Source organism: Talpa europaea (genome assembly GCF_964194135.1).
Source record: "Talpa europaea genome assembly, chromosome: 10".
Lineage (NCBI taxonomy): Eukaryota > Metazoa > Chordata > Mammalia > Eulipotyphla > Talpidae > Talpa > Talpa europaea.
Window position 1 is genome coordinate 77,246,859 of NC_140077.1, and position 19,960 is coordinate 77,266,818.

Below are 19,960 nucleotides of genomic sequence, written 5' to 3' on the forward strand. Positions count from 1 at the left end.
AAAACATTAAAAAAAAATGATGCCCTATCTCTTGCTTGACCTGTGTGATGATCACCTGGGTATATAAACATATATGAATTTATCAAACTAAATACTTTTCTGTGTAAAAGTTATGCTTTAATTCAATATGAATACATGTTTTCATATTCCATGGAATGTCAGCAAGAATAATTTTTTAAAAAGTTCTTTCTCTAGTAAGAGGTTGACAAGGAATAATTGTTTTGTAAACTATTTAGTTGTTAAAAAATCTTAGCTCCATAACCTGCTAGCCCCTGCATGCTGTGTTTTGGGGTTTGATTCCTTGATATCTTTTTGTAGGATCCTAAGAAAATTAAGTGCCCGCTTGGCAAGGGATCATTATCCCTGGTGTTATCTTGGCAGGGCTGGGAACGGGAAGGGCAGGTTAGAGGAAGGCAAAGGTTGCGGTGGTAAGTTGGTCACCGTGTTTCAAAAACATTGTTGTGATTTGTGCCTCCTTTACTGTGTTGTAATAGAGGTAATTGTTAATGTCCAAAATGGATTTAATGGGTGTTTTGTTGCTTTAAACAGCTGCAAAGCTCAAAGGTGTGGAAGGAGACTAATTTCTAGAACACAAGCTTATTACTTTTTAAGGGTTAAGCGCCAAAAAGAGTAAAGGATTTTATGTTTCCAAGTGACTGATATTTGTATATTTAATGGCCACCGAAGGCCTGGTTTTCTCTAGAAGTCTTCTCCTTTTGAAGCAAATCCCAAGTGCCACTGGGTTAGAGACTGTGTGGTGTGGTATTTAAGACTGGGGTCCTGGAGCCGAGCCGTCTGCATTCAAATCTCTGCTCCTTCATGGACATGACTCTGAGTAAGAAGCTTTAATATGAATAATAGCTCATGGGCTGTTCTAGGATGGATTGAGTTAAAAAAGCACTTGGGGGGCCTCCCCTGGTGGCGCAGAGGTTGAGCGCTGGGTTGCGAGGCTGCCTGCAGCCTCTGCAGCACCAGTTCGATCCCCGGCCACCGGCGAGGGTCCCACAAAAAAAAAAAAAAAAAAAAAGCACTTGGGAAAGTTATTAGGGCACAGTAAGCGTGACAAAAAAAGTCAGATACATAAGGTTTTTCTGCCAGTCAGGTATAATAAATGACCTTTTTTCTTCATGTGTAGATAGATCTAGATGCACAGGCTGAGTTTAATACTTCAAGTATCCAACTAAGGAAAATAAACCACTGCAGGTAATACCTACAGAGGGGAAAGCATCTACTCCTGTGGAATTCTTTTGACTCCTTTCCTAGTCGCATATCTTAATTCCTTAAAAGCTTTAGTATCCGATAGAATGAGGACACCATAAAGATCTTTAAAAATTATCAGGCTGGGCATATCAATATTTATTGAAATACTGAAAAAAATTCCATTTTGTTGAGAAATTCCTGGCAAGAACTGACATGACAATATGCATTTCACTGATACAGTAAGAAAACGTCAACAAGTAACCGACTTCACACTCTAAACATCGCACGGGTCAGACCCAAGGTGGCTGCTGAAGACCTGCCATACAAATATCCAGGCGTTACAACGCGTATGTTTACAAACACAGACCAACTATAATTAACCAGGCTAAGCCAAAAACCTTTTATTTGAGTCTGCTTTTACTAATAAATCCTGTTGTTGATAAGGCAGTTGCTAAGGAAAAGTCTGGTTACAAACGGGTTAACAATTAACACTAGGGCAATTTTATTTGCCAGCTTTGGATGGGCCACAGACACTATCTGTGGCGTGTTCCTGTTTATCAGCTTCTGTCCTTGATGTCACCAGCAATGTGGGTGTCACTCTGTGTTGCCCGTCATCCTAACTGTTCACACGGTGTAAATCATTAGGTCAGCAATAGAACCAATAGTTGATCTTTTATAGGTTTACTATTCAGTGGGAGCTACTGTGCATTTAAACTAAGAAAACATGGACTTTCAGAATCAGTGTATTTGGGATTTTTGCCATTTTAAAGGCCCTCCATATAACTAGCCCCGTAATTGCTCTGTTGCCTCCACCTGTGTGCCACACACCTGATGGACCCATCTCACTGCTGACAGTACCGTTCCTCTCCACGTATCTTCTAGCCAACGTGGCCTTGAGTGGGGAGAGCAGTGACTAGCCATTCTGTTAACACAGCAGCTCTGGACTCCAACCCGCTGTTTCTCATTGTCCTTTGAGTTGGGAAGACAACACTGGTGAGACTTGGCGTTGGGAGCTGTCAATGCCCAGCTAATGTGTACCCTTCAAGTGGACAAGTATTAGCGGTGATTATTAAAAATTAAAAATATTAAAATAATCCTCTTTGTACACACCGAAGTAATAACTAATATCTTTGGTATACAACTTACAATGCTTAGAAAGGAAAACCAGTTAAGATTCCACCCTTGTTAAACCTACTTGAAAACGGAGGAAAGCTACGAGTCACATAATTTACAACAGATATTAAATAAACTACAGTGAGAATGATGAGGATTTACAGACATTTAATCAAGTGAATGATTTTAATTCATGAAGACCCTTCTATGTTCCTGAACTATGCTCACTAGCTTGAAGACATGCTACAGTAAACACATATATTTGGTTTCTTCAGTCTTGGCTATATCTTATACAAAGGTGAACCCAAGGAACAATAAATTAGCATCATAATTGTCTACAGTTGAAACTATGATGTACAATATAAATAAACTATTCAAAAGCTAGAAACATTTATGAAAAAAAATTAAGGGACTATCTCCGAGATACTTTTATTTTTTACAGTTTCTACAAGTGATTGTGCCGCCAATAATCTCAAAAAAAAAAAAAAATGAGTCTAAATGAGATTCCTGGTCTTGATTTTAGTGTCTCACGACATACAATAATTAAGTACTGTTAAAAATAATTACCAATCAGAAAAATAACATTAAGGAAATTACTGCTTAGCTATTTTGTAATATTACAGCTCCCCCCTCCCCCCACAGGACCTAAAGAATGTAAACACTATATTTTATTTGACTTGAAAGATTTAATACTTTATTTTAAACAAATGTTGTTCCACATCTGCACAGCTACCTTTTAGAATTGTGAAATAAGGCAAGACTTCCATACCTGTGGCATTGCGTGTCAGTAATACTGATATTGTCGTTTGGAGAGTTTGTTTTGCAATTATTTGTCCTCCAATGTTTGTTCTACAGCAGACTTTGGTCTATGGCTTAGAAAAGTCAGTATCACTCTCTTCCTTTCCCTTTTGGAGAAGATTTGAATTTTTCTAATGTCTTTCCAGGCCATATGTAAAAGCCATCATTGTCCTTCTGTGTTCATGGGATGTTCAGTCTCAACAAGAGCAAACCTTTACCTATCAGCCTATCAGCTCATCCTTCTTCTTTTTGCAGAGCTTAACATGCTTCAGTTTTGTTTTAAACTACTTAGCACTGTGACTATATGACATCCCAGCAAACTATGCTTAATGTTTTATATTTAAATGAACAACAACCTTTGATGGTTAAAAAGATGGATGTATCCTACCTAACAAACCACTCGGCCAGAAATTGTTATGAGATCCAACAATGCCAAAGCCACATTTCAGTAACAGAGGAAATAAGGTCTAACTTGCTTTAGCTATGGAGCACTTGCTTTAAGTTTGTAGTCATTTCCGTTAATAGTAATTAATGCTTATATAAGATCAGAAGAGGGATACTGCCTGCTTTTTAAAAAACATTATGAACACATGACAAAACAAACCAGAACAAATTTTAAATGGCAAGCTAACATATTCGTAGACTGTTCTTATTAGCTGTTTGCAGGTCTAAGACACAGACATTCAAAATTAGACTTTTCATGATTTGTGGAGCTACTAATGGGTGTGGCTAAGCACAAGTCCTTAGTACAGATTCCATGATCACAGGGCAGAAGGTGCTGGGTCCTTGCAAGGAAGAGGGAAGGACTATCATAGGTGCAGCTGATGGATCTGGAGAATTGTTTCAGTTCAGTTTTACCGTGGAGGAATTCTGTAAGCTCAATCCTCCTGCTGTGTAAGCTTAATTAACAACACAAATCAGTCCCTAAATTTCTTCACAGCGGAGATCAGTTTTACACATACAGGAATTGTTCTGTCCATTTTTCATTCTGACATGGTGTCGGTATCCATCTGTGAGTTCAATCCATTCCATGACAATGTCTTTTATAAGGAATCCTTTGGGGATGTGAAGCCTTTGATTCACAGTTTGCAATACAAATACCCTGATACATCATTTATTTGCTATTAAGTATTTGATTATTATGCCTTTTTAAATTCAATATCTTTAAACCAAGTTTTTAATTAGTGTCGCTGGGAGCAGTTCAGAGTATTTTTGTTTCCCTTTCTCCTTCTTCTTTCCCTCCCCCACCAATCTCTTTTTGTTTTGAAAGCAGAGCTCCTAGGGGTTGTGACTTAAGCTCTTTTTGCATGCAACATTTCAATGAGGAGGTTATTATAGGGTACATCCCCGTTCAGGTGCTTGTAGTAGAGGTATTCTTCAGCCTGCATGCTGATGGCCCGGATTTCGGGTAGCCGAAGAAGGAGCTGCCCAAATTTCTCTGTTTGCTGCGGGTAGTTGCACATTGTATAGTCCAACAGGGCAGCATTCACTTGTTCCTGGACACCTTCTACCAGCTGTAGATTCTCCAGGTTTTTGACATCTGGATTAAAAAAAAAAGGCATGATATTTCAATTCCTGTTTACCACGGCAGTGTGTTCAATTAATGGATGTATTTTCCTCCTGATATAAAGCATACTTTATGCTGCTGAATATTCAGTAAGCCCCACTCACCAAGCTTCCTGGGAAAATGATCACAAAAGAGCTTTAGAAGGATGTCTTGTTGAAATTCTGCATATACCTCAAATCAATTAGACACCAATGGATTTTGAGCAAGGTCAACTCTTTTCATATCATAAAAAGGAAAGGTTTGAGGATGCCTAAAGTAGAGGGATCATAATATATTGTCAGCAAATGAGTCCCTAGAGAAAGACCTATCTTAACCCAGTATATTACACAATTCATATAATTCTGTATTAATTTTTCTGACCCAAGGTGAAATCTGTGTCCAGGGTCTGATGTAGTTAATTCTAATAAAAAGTGACAGGGTTCTTGTTTCTGTTTGACATTTTTTAAATGATTCTGAAAGCCTTTGACTTGTCTAGCCTATGCTAATGAACCATCTGGTACACTCCAGTGACTGCCAACGGAATATTCGCTACTGGGAACTCTAAAATATATATCTCGGTGACTAATGATCTTTATCAAATGAAAGCCTTGTCCTTTCGGCAGAATACAAACCAGGATGGTCAGTGCCCTTTAACCTGAATGTGGTTTCTAATGTCTGACACTTTTTCGTTTTCTCTTTCTGGATCTGGGTGACTCATCGAGGAGAGGGACAAGTCAATTCGCTCTGCCCAACTCCTGATTTTTCATCCAGTTGTTTTAAGGCATCTGTCCTAGGGTGCTTATAAATATTGAAAGCGAGAAATACAGAGTCAAAATAAGATAGACTGACATACAAATACACACACAGACAATGAGCAAGGGAAAATTTGTTATGCTGGAATTTCTCTTCTGGAGTTTATTTATGTTAACTGTACAACTTTTAACAATGTGTATATAGAAGCCTCTGGAAACAAATATACAGATATGTGTGTGTATTTACATACATCCAGACTAAAAGAGTAAACAGATGCAGCCACCCCTTCTATCCCCAGCTTTATTTTATATTCAGTCAAAAATAAATAAGAATAATTCTGAAAAAAACCACATAATACTATAACTAAAAGGGTAAAAGTAATAGACTCCATTAATGGTTGTCATAGAGACTCATGTCCAATATTTTTGGCACCACACATCGTTAACTTTAGCCTGCACGTATATGCATGTCCATTTGGAGATCTCAAAATGCTTTTTTACATTAAGGTCTGTACATATCTTGTGTCCCAGGATGATTTCAGTGTTTACATTTTGAGCCATAACTTTGCATTAAATGTGATTTCCCCCCAAATCTCGAGCTCCAAAAGAAAAGGAGTAAGAGTCAGTAGTGAAGTAGACACAGCATGAATGCCAGATAACACATCTATTTCAAACTGCGATATTTGGTGACATTAATGAGTTGGACAAATATACAAATGTTACACTTCTTTGTGGCCTTGCCTCTTCTCATAGCATTTAAACTGGCAGCTAAGTTATTGCCTACCTGACATTTTATACACGCGACACTCATGGTTAATAAACTGTTTTCCATCTATCTTATTTAAGATATATTTTAGATTATTTAAAAATGTTTGTAAACATAGTGCTGGATCCAAATTGACATTGGAGTCAAAAATCACAAAAAGTAAACAACTGGAAATACCTTCGCCCTGGATCCAGGAGACGGCTACATCCCTGTCAGCTCTTCCCTGTGCTGAATGTCACACATAGTCAGGCTCACATTCTGACTATGGATACGGGCCCTTCATAAAGCATCATAGCACAAAGCAATTGTGGTTAAAATATACAGCTCATCTGAATTTGGACAAATTCTTCAGTGCAGCTTCTTTTTACCCTCCACACAGCTTGGATAGGATGAGGGAATTGAAAACGAAAACAGGCAACTTCCAGTGTTATTGTGATTTAAATTGAATTATAGAAAAATTTGAAATGGAGTAGTTCATGCTACAGTGAAAGATATTCTCACAAGCAAGAAAAGCTAACAATCATCACAGAGCTTAACAGAGAGGATGTAAGTCCTAGCACAGTATAAATGTAAGATAAACGAAGAATAGTCTTTTTGGAAAGTTGTTTTTGAAACTTTCTTTATCTGATAGATGGATTTTTTGAGAATTTGGTCCAACATTCTGTGATGAGTTATGCCACTCTGTTAAAAAAAGAAAACCCAACTACCAACAATATGAAACAAAGGCTAGGCCACAAGTTCTGGTTTATTTACTTTCCATTACTCAGTGATCACTTACAGTCTTCAGATCAGCATTTATTAGATAATTTCTATGAGTACTGGTCCAAAACTGGTATCTTTCTACCCAAAGTTAAAAATACATGCAATTTTCTTTTGGTCAGGAAAATATACAGGTTTCCCATTTTGGGGGCTATAAGTATATTTTTTCTCTAAAGATCAACAGAGTTGAATTCACTTGACTGAATTTATTATCCCATTAAGCCATTTCTATGAATTTATCATTAAACACAATACAAGTAATATTGTTAAAATTGCCCCAAAGATGCTTACTAGCTGAATGTCTATTTTGTTTCTAAGTCTATACAGGCAATTTATAAGTAATTTATCGCCAGTGATCCTGATATTTAAGCTATAAGGTTAAAAAGGAAAAGAAAAAGATTTTGATTGAATTACTCTCATTTATTCACCAAATAGTTCCTGGATCATCGCTCTGCTGACTGGCTCTCTTCAGCTGCCTGCCCCTGTCCCTGTGCTGCCTTATTAACTGTCCTGTCCCCCATGTAGACTGTCAGCCCCTTGGGGCAAGGCCGAGGCACAGGCAAAGCATCCTCAGAAACTCTTCTAGTTAACACTTGCTTTGTATTATTGACCTATTTGTCCAAGATTAATGCAAGTGTGAAATGATCTACTACATAAAACTGTGAAGTATCGTCTAAGCCAATTTCTTTTATTTTCCTAGTCAGAAACTGACTTTCAAAAATTTGATTTAGTTCATCATTTCACAGTATATGTAAATGAAACCATCATGCTGAATGTTTAAACTTACACAGTGATGCGTGCAATTATCCCTCAATAAAACTGGAAGGAAAAAAAAGAAAAAAATGATTTATACAGTAGACATCTCTCTGAAATAAAGTATGTTAAATGTGATTGTATATTCTATTCAAAGACTCCGTGGCTCTTTTTGTGATCTGAATAATCAAGTCTTGATTTACATGTTTCGCCAGTGAAGATTTTCACTGTTCAGTTTTGCTTTTAGGAAAAACATGCACATGTTCTCTTCCAGATTTGGAATCAGACCCTGGGCTCCTGAGTCTCTTGTATCTCTGGTCTGACAGGCAGACCTGGGTTTCTCCACCCTATCGAGGACTTAAAAGCTATGGAAAAGAAAAGTACTTAGAGACAGACACCACCACCTTTATGAAGACTTGGAATTGTTTCTTTTCTGTGACTCACTTGTATTTACTCTTTGGGAAGAGTCCAGAAATTTAGGAAGAGTCCACAATACTTGCAGCATTAGTTTTTAGGCTAATTCATGAAGCGCTAAACATGAAATACATTTAAAATCTTAATCACTGTCCCTGGGACATCCCTTCTTCAAATCAATAGCATCATGTGAGGAAAGGGAGCTGCCACACCTGCAGGTCCTGACTTATCTCTGGGTGGAGCTGGGAGCACCAGAAATTCACAAATGAATTGCTAATAAACTACATGAGAAAACAAAATCTGAACAAATTACCACCTGCTCTGGAATCCTCAGAAATATATTTTCGAGATTTGCGCTTAGGTTCCCACATTATTAACTTCGCATCACATTTGAATTTAGAAAGAGACCAAAATTCCCACCCATTCTTCTGCAGTGTTTCATGTCGGATCTCAAAATCTTCTGCATTTGACTCCTTTGAAATGATGTAAACTTCACTTTAATGCATTTTAGAAGTACAAGGTAATAATTTCCATCATTACAAATTCTGACTTGGAAACTCCATGTACACAGAGGCACCTCCAACCCTTCCTCCAAAGCCCTTACACACTAATGACTCGTCAAAGCATTTTGTGCTTCTCCTGAAGTATCAATCTCTTATCATCTATTCTACGTTATTCACTCAGGGACTAATTACAACTTTTTATATGAAGCAGCATTATGATAAGCTCACAGCGGGGTGCTCCGACTCTCCCATCCTTATTGGAAAGTAAACCCTTAGGTCTCCTTGAATATATTATAGCTCTGGCTTTTCAGGTGGACACAGACACTGGCTCTCTGAAGAGGAAGATGCTGATTTCTGCCTCCCTGGAACCTGCACGTGGCAGACCTCTGTGTTCAGCATGCTCTTTTCAGAGTCGGGTTCTTTGCTAAGCAAGGAGACAAGGGGCCAGATGGAGGGCACTGTCCAGCACTGAGAAGGTGATTTCCTTTGTTAATTTTCCACAGATGGGAGCAATCACATCTTGTCCATTTTTTTTTCAATTTATTTATTTATGCATACAAGAGCTGGGATGCAGGCCAGAGGTGCAGAGGGGGGTGGTGGGCGGTGAGAGGATTCACCAGAGATAGAATGGGGGGCAGAACAGGCAGATCTACTGAAATACACTGCTGAGGGGAGCAGCAGGTGAGACAGGAGAGGTCTGCTGCACCATGTGGGTCACCTCCCTTGCCAGGGATTGAACTCATGCAGTGGCTGCCAATAGCTTCATAGTGTAGAGACTTAACCTTTTGTGTCACCAGGGAGGCCCCACATCTTGTCCTTTAAAAGATATAAAAGAAGGAAAAAGAGGCACCTATTGTGCCTAAGGAATGTCTTTTCCTTGAGGCTTTTGGAGGAACACCTCAATTGGGCACACAATTTGTCCTTAGAAGAACTTTTCTTTTGATAAGTTAGAAAAGGAGAAAGGGAATACATTTTCTATAAGGAACTAATTTTGTAAAGTAGGTTAAAGAGCTATAGTTAAATAATTTGTATAATTTTGTGACAATTTTTGCTAGATCTTGTCTTATGAACAAAGTTCACTTTATCAAGAGTGAGGGCTGGTTAGGGGATGAAGTTGGGAGGATGGTGCATTTTTAGTGCTAATGTCTAAGATTAGAGTCATTCTGTTTCCAGCAAAACATGAAACTCAATAGTTTTAACTCATCCCATGTAAGTCCTTGACAAAAATGTGTGTGCGCGCGCCCAAGTGTTTGTGTTTATTAACCCACAAGCTATTTTTAACAACTAGAACACACAATTCAGTGCTTTGTATATAAAAGAGTAACACAAGAATGTAACTCTATGGCAAAAGCTATGTGTGAAAACATGGACATCTAGCATATGTATTATCTGTTACAACTGCTTGGTGCTTTGTAATTTACGAAGCATGCTAACATGCATTATTTATCATTTCAGAGCTTCATGCACACAACATGAGTACATTGGCTTAGTCTGCCATTCATTCGAGGGATTGAACATACAGGGGAAAAAAGACAGTCTCGGTGTCAAGTCGCTTATTTAACGTGAAGGAGATGAGGAGTGGGTGCTTTGGGCACACAGAGGATAGGAACCTAGCCCAGGGGACAGAAGGGTTAATGGGGTATCTGAGCAGTTTTGAAAGATGTGTCAGAATGAGCTAAGTAACTCAGAGAAGAAAAGGCGTCCTGACAGACAATGTTCTGTCTCCAAAGCCTTGGAGACAGAACAGGGAGGTCCTTAGAACACTGTAAGCAGCTTCACTTTTGTGGAGAAGGAGAACGGGAAGGAGGTATTTTAAGACTGAGGGGCAGTGCATGTCTGATAGAGTTTGGGTTTTGCTTTGAAAGAAAAACAGAAGCGCTGCAAGATTTTAAGAAAAGAAATGGCCAGCTTACTGGTTTAGAAAGGGCACCTCAAGGGATATGTGAAGAAGGCATTGGCATGTGAGGGAGGTTGAGGAGGGTGCAGACTCGTGAAGGGAGACCAGTCAGGAGGCCATTGCAGGAATATGGATGAGGTAGGTAGCAGGCAACAGGGTGGGGATGGACTTGAAAGACAGCAAGATAGTTGACTTGACAGGGCTTGCTTGTCCTGGACTAGTCAAGAGCAGGAGAGAGCAAAGGTCTGAGAGGACTTCTAGGTACCTGTCACTATGGCAAGAAATAAAGAGCAGATTTGAGGGGCACTTTTTAACAAGGTTAGGTACAGCCAGGTCAAGTTTGAGTAGCAGGTGGAAAATGGCTGGAAATCAGGGTCTAGACCTCAGCAGAGAAATCTGGGCTAGTGGTCTAAATCTGGGGACTCATCAGTGGATGGGTGATATGGAACCCCAGGAGTCCGTGAGCATGTGTAAAAAGAGAAGAGAAGGGATAGTAGTGGGATTCTGGAGGCTCCAGACCCTGGCAGGAATATTGCACAGTGAATGCCATCTGCAGTGGTCCCTGCCTTTTGTCAATTTAGGGTTCAAATATGTAACCCCAGGGCCTTCCTGGTGGTGCAGCGGTTGAGCGCTGGGTTGTGAAGCTGCCCGCAGCCTCTGCAGTGCTGGTTCGATCCCCGGCCTCTGGGCGAGGGTCCCACATGGTACATAGACCTTTCCTGCCACCCGCTGCTCCCCTCAGCAGTGTATTTCGTCAGTCTGCCTGTTCTGTTCCCTGCTCTGGCTCTGGTGAAGTCTCTTACCCTCCCGTACTTCTGACTGTACCCAGTGCTTGCATAAATAAATAAATAAATCTTTAAAAAAATATATGTAACCCTAGCAGACAGCAGAGCTCTTGCCCAGTGAGAAATAATCTTTCTCACTAATAAAATATCCTGATTTCAAGTCTTAGCTCTGACTCTAAACTGTGAGATCATGGACATGTCACTATCTGCAGCCTCAAGTTTCCTTGCCTGTGGATGGCAAGAGTTAGAGTTGATCGCCATAATCACCCACATAATCCACGACTGAGTACTGTCAGTCAGTTTTGAAAGGAGGCACTAGATTCATGTTGCCAACAAATAGGTGAATGCACTGCTCTGCATTCACCCCATTAGTCCATCACCTGCTTCTTTGCCTGACTGTCTGGACATCACGGCCACGCGGCACTTACCAGGGATATGTTCAGAGAAATGCGTCAGGCAGTTTTAGCATTGAGTGAACACCATAGAGTGTAATTACAGAGTCCCTCCAGCCTACAACACATCCAGGCTGTGCAAAGGGACCACTGTCATATGTCGTGTGTTGTTGACGGTTACATGAAGCCTGGTCGGGCTTCAATTCTCCATGATGGTTTTTTTCCTATATTTCAAATTATTTTTATTTATTTATTTTAAAAGATTTATTTATTTATTTATACGAGCACTTTGTACAGTCAGAAGCGCGGGAGGATGAGAAAATTCACCAGAGCCAGAGTGGGGAGCAGAGAAGGCAGAAGGACCGAAGTACACTGCTGAGGGGAGCAGTGGGCGGCAGGAGAGGTCTGCGCGCCATATGGGACCCTCCTCCGGTGGCCGGGGAGCAGCCGGGGATCGAACCGGTGCTGCAGAGGCTGCGGGCAGCTTTGCAACCCAGCGCTCAACCACTGCGCCACCGGGAGGCCCTTATTATTATTTTTTTTTTTTGTGGGACCCTCGCCGATGGCGGGGGAACAAACTGGTGCTGCAGAGGCTGTGGGCAGCCTTGCAGCCCAGCGCTCAACCGCTGTGCCACCAAGGGAGGCCCTATTTCAAATTATTTTTAACCTTATTTTGTGTAGCTATTATCTGAGACAATATATTCATTACTTTAAAGTAACTATCCCTCACTGCTAAGTGAAATAAGTCAGAAGGAGATGGATAAATACTGGATGGTGTCACCAAGATGTGGAACATAACGTAACTAAATTAATAGTCAGATAAAGACAGGCTGAAAAACTAATCCTTCATAGCCGACCACAGAACTGGAGCACTAAGGGGGGACAAGGGATGGCGCAGGGGTAGGAACAAAGTGGAAAGGAAGCACAGTGGTGTATGGTGAGATACGGGTGAGTTGGTGGTGGGTACACTATGGCTTAATACCTGATAGGGGTACCCCAACATTACCTTAGTTAAAAATAAATTATAGGGGCCTCCCCTGGTGGCGCAGGTGGTTGAGCGCAGCGCTGTGAAGCTGTCTGCAGCTTCTGCAGTGCGGGTTCGGTTCCCAGCCGGCCAGGGAGCAACCCACATGGTGCGGCAGACCTCTCCTGTCTTGCCCACTGCTCCCCTCAGCAGTGTATTTCAGTCAGTCTGCCTGTTCTGTTCCCCACTCTGTCTCTGGTGAATCCTCTCACCCTCCCACGCATCTGGACTGTTCTTGTATGCATGAATAAATAAATCTTTAAAAAAATATAAAAATAAATTAAAAATTATAAAGTAATTATCCTTTACAAGGAACAATGTAGCTTTTGCATACAGAAACAATGCTTAGGGAAGTTCCCCTTTTAAAGCTAGCTCCTATAAGGACATTAAAAAACAGAATACAGAATTGAATACAAAGGGCATTGAATACTTTGTACTAAACAGTATTTCATTAACTTACATGTTCCTCTTAATAAAACTGAAACTTCTTATAGTGTAGCCCTGAGACCACATCACTTTCCTCACTTACTCCTCTAGACACGTTGGTCTTGCCTTTCTTCAAGACACTATGCTTGTTTCTGCCTTAAGAACTTCACTTGCAATTCCCTCATTCTGGATGCAGACTCAATTCCTCACTTCATTTCTGCTTACGTATCACTTACTCATACAGGCATTGCTATCACCCTTTCTCGAAAAGGTCTACCTTACTCTCAAATCACTGTCTTATTTTTCTTTAAAGAGATATTTGTAAGCCATGTCCATGGCAGTATTATTCACAATCACCAAAAGGTAAAAACAATCTTAGTGCCCACTGATGGATGAATAAAAATCAAAATGTGGCTTATACATGCAATGAAATAGTTCCTAGCATCCGGAGGAGGGAAATTCTGGCATGTGCTACAATACGATGAATCTCGAGGACATCTAAGGAAAATAAGTCAGTTACAAAAAGACAAATTCATAGGGACAGAAAATTGAATGGCGGTTGCCAGGGGCTGTGGGAAGAGGGAAATGGGCCTATTGTCTATTAGGCATACTGTCTCAGTTTTGTAAGACAAAAAGTTGTGGTGAAAATTGGGCTGAACAACAACATAAAGGTACTCAATACTCTAAATTGTACATTTAAAAATGCTCAAGATAGAGCCTCTCTGGTGGCGCAAGGGGTTAAGTCTCAGTATTATGAAACTATCAGCAGCCACTGCAGCAGGAGTTCAATCCCTGGCCAGGGAGGTGACCCACATAGGGCAGCAGAACTCTCCTATCTTGCCTGCTGCTCCCCTCAGCAGTGTATTTCAGTCAATCTATCTATTCTGCTCCCCACTCTGTCTCTGGTGAATCCTCTCACCCCCTGCACCTCTGGCCTACACCCCAGCCCTTGTATGTATAAGTAAATAAATCTAAAAAAAATGCTCAAGATAATAGATTTTTATATGTATTTCACTGCAAAAAATTAAAAAAATTTTCAATGTAATGCATAGCAAGCTTTTAAGGCCTAATATAATGAATACCAGGGATCCCACCACTCAGTTGAAGAACCAGCACATCACCAACATACCCCAGCCCACCTCTTTGTTCTGCCTGTGAATGAATTCCTGATGCCCGGGGGTCACCACTACCAAAAAATGTGTGTTTCCTCTTCCCTTGTAGCTCCCAACACTGTACATCCTTATTGTTGCCTGTGTGATGACCTATGTCGTATTTAGACTTATTTGTCTAATTTTTAAAATTGCTGTAACCCTTACAAGGAGAAAAGCTGCGAAGGCAGGGACTTGGTCTACTTTATGTCTGTAGCCCTGGCACCAGCCAGTGCCCAGCACTGGGGGTAGCATCCATAAGTGAGGAGTGATGGATAAACTGTTCGATTGAATACTGCTTTGCCCCAACTAAAAATTTTTTCTTCTTTTTTGCCTTTGACATGCTGCTATCCTTCCATATCAAATTCACCACAGACTTTATTTTTGTTCCGCATCGAATTATTTCAAAGCAGTAAGCAAAGAAGCACAAACCCCATTATGTATTGTGCTTTCTTGGGATGCAGAATCAAAGGGCGTTCTGGCCAGGTAATTGGACTTTTTTTCTTGACTCCTTTGTCCTTTTCTATGTGGAGGGCATTTTAATGACCTTTACCAGGTCACTCGATAGTCTAGACTCAAGTTGCAGAATATGACTTCATGGGCCCTGGAGATACAACTGCTTGCGGGATATCTTCACCCACTGCTGGTGGACAATCTCAGAATGTCTAAGACCAAGCTTGACTTTTCCAGTTTTCTCATCATGCTCCTCCTGCTTTTCCTGTACTGACTATTGGACCGACATCCTGCAGAGGTCAGCATGGATGTCACTGCCTCCAGGAAGCCACCTAAGCTCATTTTTGTTGATTCGATCTTTTCTATTGAAGGCCTAAAGCATTAATGTATGTTTGTTCTTATGTGGCCGATGACAGAACCTATTCAGAGCGGCAGGTTTGGGGGTCATGGGGTGCCCCTCATTCTACTCCATAACAACTTCATACACATTCCAGTTGCCCATCACACAAAGCAATGGGGATGGTTAACGGACTGTCAATTAGAACAGGGGGATCTAGCCACCTGGCCCGTGGTTGCCCTTCCCTAGGGCTGTGCCTGGACAAAATGGGTGCCCATTTTACACTTGCTGAAAGAATCTATTTTCACATTAATTTATACATCTGCCATGTGCTTGTGTCTGGAAGAACTTCTGAGTATTTTTTTTTTAAAGATTTATTTATGCATACAACAACAGGGGTACAGGCCAGAGGTGCGGGGTGGTGAGAGGATTCATCAGAGAGAATGGGGAGCATTCTGTTGAAGTGCACTGCTGAGGGGAGAAGTAGGCAAGACAGAGATCTGCTGCGCCATGTGGGTTAGCTCCCTGGCCAGCTGGGGATAGAACTCGTGCTGCAGTTGCTGGCAATAGCTTGATAATGCTGTCTTTAACCCCTGCGCCACCAGGGAGGACCTCTTCTGAGTATTTCTAATTGTATCTCCCCTGCAAACTTTTCTTGATCCTCCAATCTAGGCCTTGCCCCTTCCTAGATTACATTCTTTGGAAGGCAGAGACCCTGTCGTATGTTTCTCATTTCCCACACGGCACAGGAGTAGCAACACACACGAGAGACACATGATATATGTACTATTAAAGTTGCCAGTATGAATTAGGCGCTCATGAATATAAAACACATGCAAATAAATGTCCAAAGAATATGTGCTAGTCTCAGCTATAAGACTTTGAAGACTTTAAAAGTTCCTCATCATGTTGCATTTATGACTGATTACAAATATAACAGTAGAACACATTTTCTTTCATTTAGCTCTAGAAAAAGCATAACTTGATTCAATAATGGAAGAAATTGAGTCCAACAACTAGGAGAAGCAAAAACACTGTCTGCCCTGATGTGATGAAGTGGTGACCCACATACCTGAGCAAAACTGATTGGGGGCCTGTGTGACTATGAGGAACACATCAGCTGACATGGAACATTCTCATGGTCCTTCTGGCTATACATTTGTAATTTGTTTCTAGAATTCATAGAATAAAATGAGGAAGGAAGGTTATACTAAAGGGGCTTTAAGATTGTGAATTGAAACAGATCAGATGTTATGTCAACCTCTACGTATCAGATGGTGGTGAAAACCACATAAAAATGCATGGAGAATGAAAATCAAAAATAAGGTTGCTGGCTGGGAATCAGCTGAGCCAGGAAACAGAATTTAATGGGGCACAGGCTGCAGCCATTTCCTAATTTCCCTCTAAACTGCACAAAAAAACTGTGTCAAGTAGATGCCCTACTAAGTGCAGATGCATGCAACTTTGGATGAAACAGGTAGCATTTCAAGGGCACGTGAGACTCTGAATGCATCTGCTCCAGCCATCCTTGAGAGTCCTGCTCCTCACCCCAATATAGAGAACCCCTGTCCCCTCAGAACAGGAAATGCGCACATTCATGAAAAGCAGTCCTCCCGCAGAGGACTCCTTTCTCATAGTCATATCCTGAATCAGTGCTTGAATCGTAAGTTTGCATCAGATTTCCATTCAGGAACTTTTGTGGTTTTTGCAAAGTTTTCTTATTCTTTTCAAATAAGATATGAGGTCCAGTTTGTTCAGGTGGCAAGTCAAGACTATGAATAAACCAACGTTATCATATGAAAGAGAATTAAATAGGCAGATCCAAGTGGGGATATATTAAGCCAAATTTAAGCTCCAGTTGTTGAATTTAGCCTATACTAGATGTCTGGTTTGCCTCAGGATAAATTCAGCTTTTCAGCTAATCGAATGAGGAAAACTGCCTCAGGTATGATAAAATTTACAAGAGAGCACCTCGAACAGTTCTTGTTAAAAATATTAGCTTAAAGGCATTCTTATCGTCTTTGGGATGAAGACTGTATTTGCATTTAATTATTTGATTTCAAGCTTTTATGAACTCGGATCAAATATTAGCTCAGCCAATTAAAATATTATTTTGTGTGAGTGTGGCTAGGAGCCCAATTCGGCTTGACTTACTCAGCTTTGTTTGTGCACTGCAAGCTTCTTCTAGACTTTCTAAGATTATTTCTAAGAGGGAAAAGAGGTACCATTTGAGAATATAAATGTACATTTAGTAGACAAGATGCCATATTCAAAATAAATGGTTGACTTGAAACATTTCACATTACAGCATTAGTCTAGAAGACAAAAGATGTAGTCCTCTAAATATTTCTACCCATACAATCAATACTCCTTCATAATTCAGCATTTGAAAGAAATCCTTTTCTTTTAAACTACTTGTATTTGTCCACAGCATGGCTCCATTGCCAGGAGCAACTTCCTGTTTACTTTTGCTCCCTAAAGAAGGCTGGCTATAGCCTGTTGTTTTCTATCCTTTAGGTCTTAGATGGCAGCAAGGGATACCAGCTCGAGTGCAGACAGGCGACAGGGAGAGAAGGGAGAAAGAAGACTCCCAAGGGGGAAAGAAATTTACATCAAACTAAGGAGAGCACTTTTAAAAAATTTCTGTTCAAAATGAAATTGTTGAATCGAGGCAACGATCTCTATAACATAATCAGTTTATTTTATATAACTTGTATTACTTGGAGCTCAATGCCCACGGTTGATTGTGTAGGAAACCTCACAAAATGTTTTGTTGAATTTAGTCGTCTAGCACCAAGGCCATGCTGTGAAATGGTAGGGTTGGGTCTCTGGAGCCAGAAAGACAGACATGTGGGCTTCACTGTTTGATGTGTTCCCACCCCCTTTCTCTGAGGTGATGTGGCCCCAGGGGGACACTATAGAATGAGCTGGATGGGATTGGCCAGATGTGGGTGAAGTCAAACTAAAGAACTACTGCTGCCCTGGGTCTCATTGCTTGCCTTGTTTGTTTCAACAGCAATTTGAAACCAAGATAGGAATAAAATATAACTGTCATTTGACAAAATAAGTATTGACCATTTTAAAAGAATCAAACACCTTATGGTCAAGTCAATACAAAGATGTGTAACAGGGTAGGACATTTTGCCTTTTAAGCAGCAAGAAATATAGAACATGAAGAACAGTATTCTCTAGTGTTTATTGCTAGTTCACTAATGAAAACTCAGCAACTTGAACTCTAGGCTAATACAGACACTTGTCTTTGAATTTAGCTTTTGATAGGAAGTTTAAAGAATGCCCTTCTGTTTCATACTCTGAATGTCTAACCCATGAGAAATAAATTCAACCTAAAACCACAATCAGAAATTCAGGGAATTAAAAGCACTGTTAATGTATCACCAAATTTAAAATCCAATTTTTAAATGTTGAAGACCCTTTAAAAGGCTTACTGTGTATTATAAAATAATTTTTGAGAATAAAATATTTGTCTAGTTCTTAAACTTTGATCAAAGCCCTTTCATCTATTTTATTTCACATCTCCCAATACTCCTGGCAGGTCTGTTTTCATCCTTTCTGAGAAAGGAGACAATGAATTAATTATAGCCTTGGGAAGAAAGCCAGGTATTTTAATACTGTACCCGATGCCTCCAACCCCCTTTTAATTGTACCCCAATTGAGTTAGCTACATTACTTTAGAGAAAGCACTGAGTTGAAATCCCTAAAAGTTCATTTCTTTATATGCAAATTCAGTTTTTTGTTGCCACTTACAATAGTGCTGAATTAATGCAGCTTGTTGCAATTTTTGGTTGTTTCCAAGGTACTAAAATGCAATATTCACAGCCAGTAAAGCTCTTGTGAATTTATACCCATAAAAGAAATGCTATTTATATAAGTCTCTTCTAAATAGCCAAGGGTTTTTTAGTTTATAGAGTAAAAATAAAACCACTCTTGAAAATCTAGATATACTTGTTACTTATTATTATATCATTGCCCTTAGCTTGTTAAAATTCTGTTCACTAAGGAGCAGAGGTTGAAATGAGGGGGGAAATCATTCAGCTGGCCACTACTTATTCCCAATCATTTGGCCTGTAAAGAGAAGAGAAGGGTCTTTTGGGTGAAGAACTAAGGAGGAAGGGAAACTGATTACCTAACAAGATCATTAAAACCAAATATTTGTCAATTGGGGGGGTATACCGGAAATTAATAATTCATCCAATTGCTCAGGGATATGTGCTTGTATGTGAAAGACAGAAAATCCATATTACCAATTTGTTTAACCATGTGGCAGAGAAAATAACAAGCTATTAGCCTAAGAACTTATAAGAGCTTGAAACATTTTGCAAAGTTATCCTTTTTTTACTCTAACCGAGGCTTTTGCTAAGACAGTGAGAGCAGTGGCATTAAAATGGCTTATATCTGATCATATTTGCTTTGTAAAATGGCATGCTCAGTTCTCCACTCTGAATAAGCAGGCAACTAAGCACGAGTGAGTGGTCAGCGTGCCTTTGCACGTCCAGATATTAAGTGTCAGAAAATGTTTATGCCCTTGTAGTTTTATTATGGTGAACTCTTGATGATTTACGGGAATTATCGATCCTTTCATTTACACAGCTGGGAAAAATGAAAAAGGATGGCTTTAAATCTGTGAACACAGCACTGACCAAGTGACCTTGGAGTTGGGCAACTGCTCTAAGTTTCAGATACCTCATCTTTTAATATATGTTTTAACAGTAATTGCCACGAGGCAGGACAATACCTGGCACGCAAAGTGCCATGAATTATTTCATCTTCCTGCAATGATGACTTTGTTGAATGTGAAATATCTCCACCCTCTGGTCCACCCAGTGCTCTTCTAAAGGAAAACTCCACTATGGCTCTTCCTGAGCCTGAAGTCACC

The 19,960-nt window shown here is 40.1% G+C and overlaps 1 protein-coding gene across 2 annotated transcripts in view; it reads right to left on the bottom strand.

Annotated features, from left to right (window-relative positions):
• Positions 1 to 4,403: 4,403 nt before the first annotated feature.
• NR5A2 (nuclear receptor subfamily 5 group A member 2) overlaps positions 4,404 to 19,960 on the bottom strand; it is a gene marked incomplete at both ends in the record, with an annotated part of 121,751 nt that continues 106,194 nt past the window's right edge. For both annotated transcript variants that reach the window (XM_084244782.1, XM_084244781.1), the window contains one exon: positions 4,404 to 4,651. In XM_084244782.1, coding sequence (XP_084100908.1) covers positions 4,404 to 4,651 — 248 coding nt within the window. The remainder of the gene's footprint in view (positions 4,652 to 19,960) is intronic.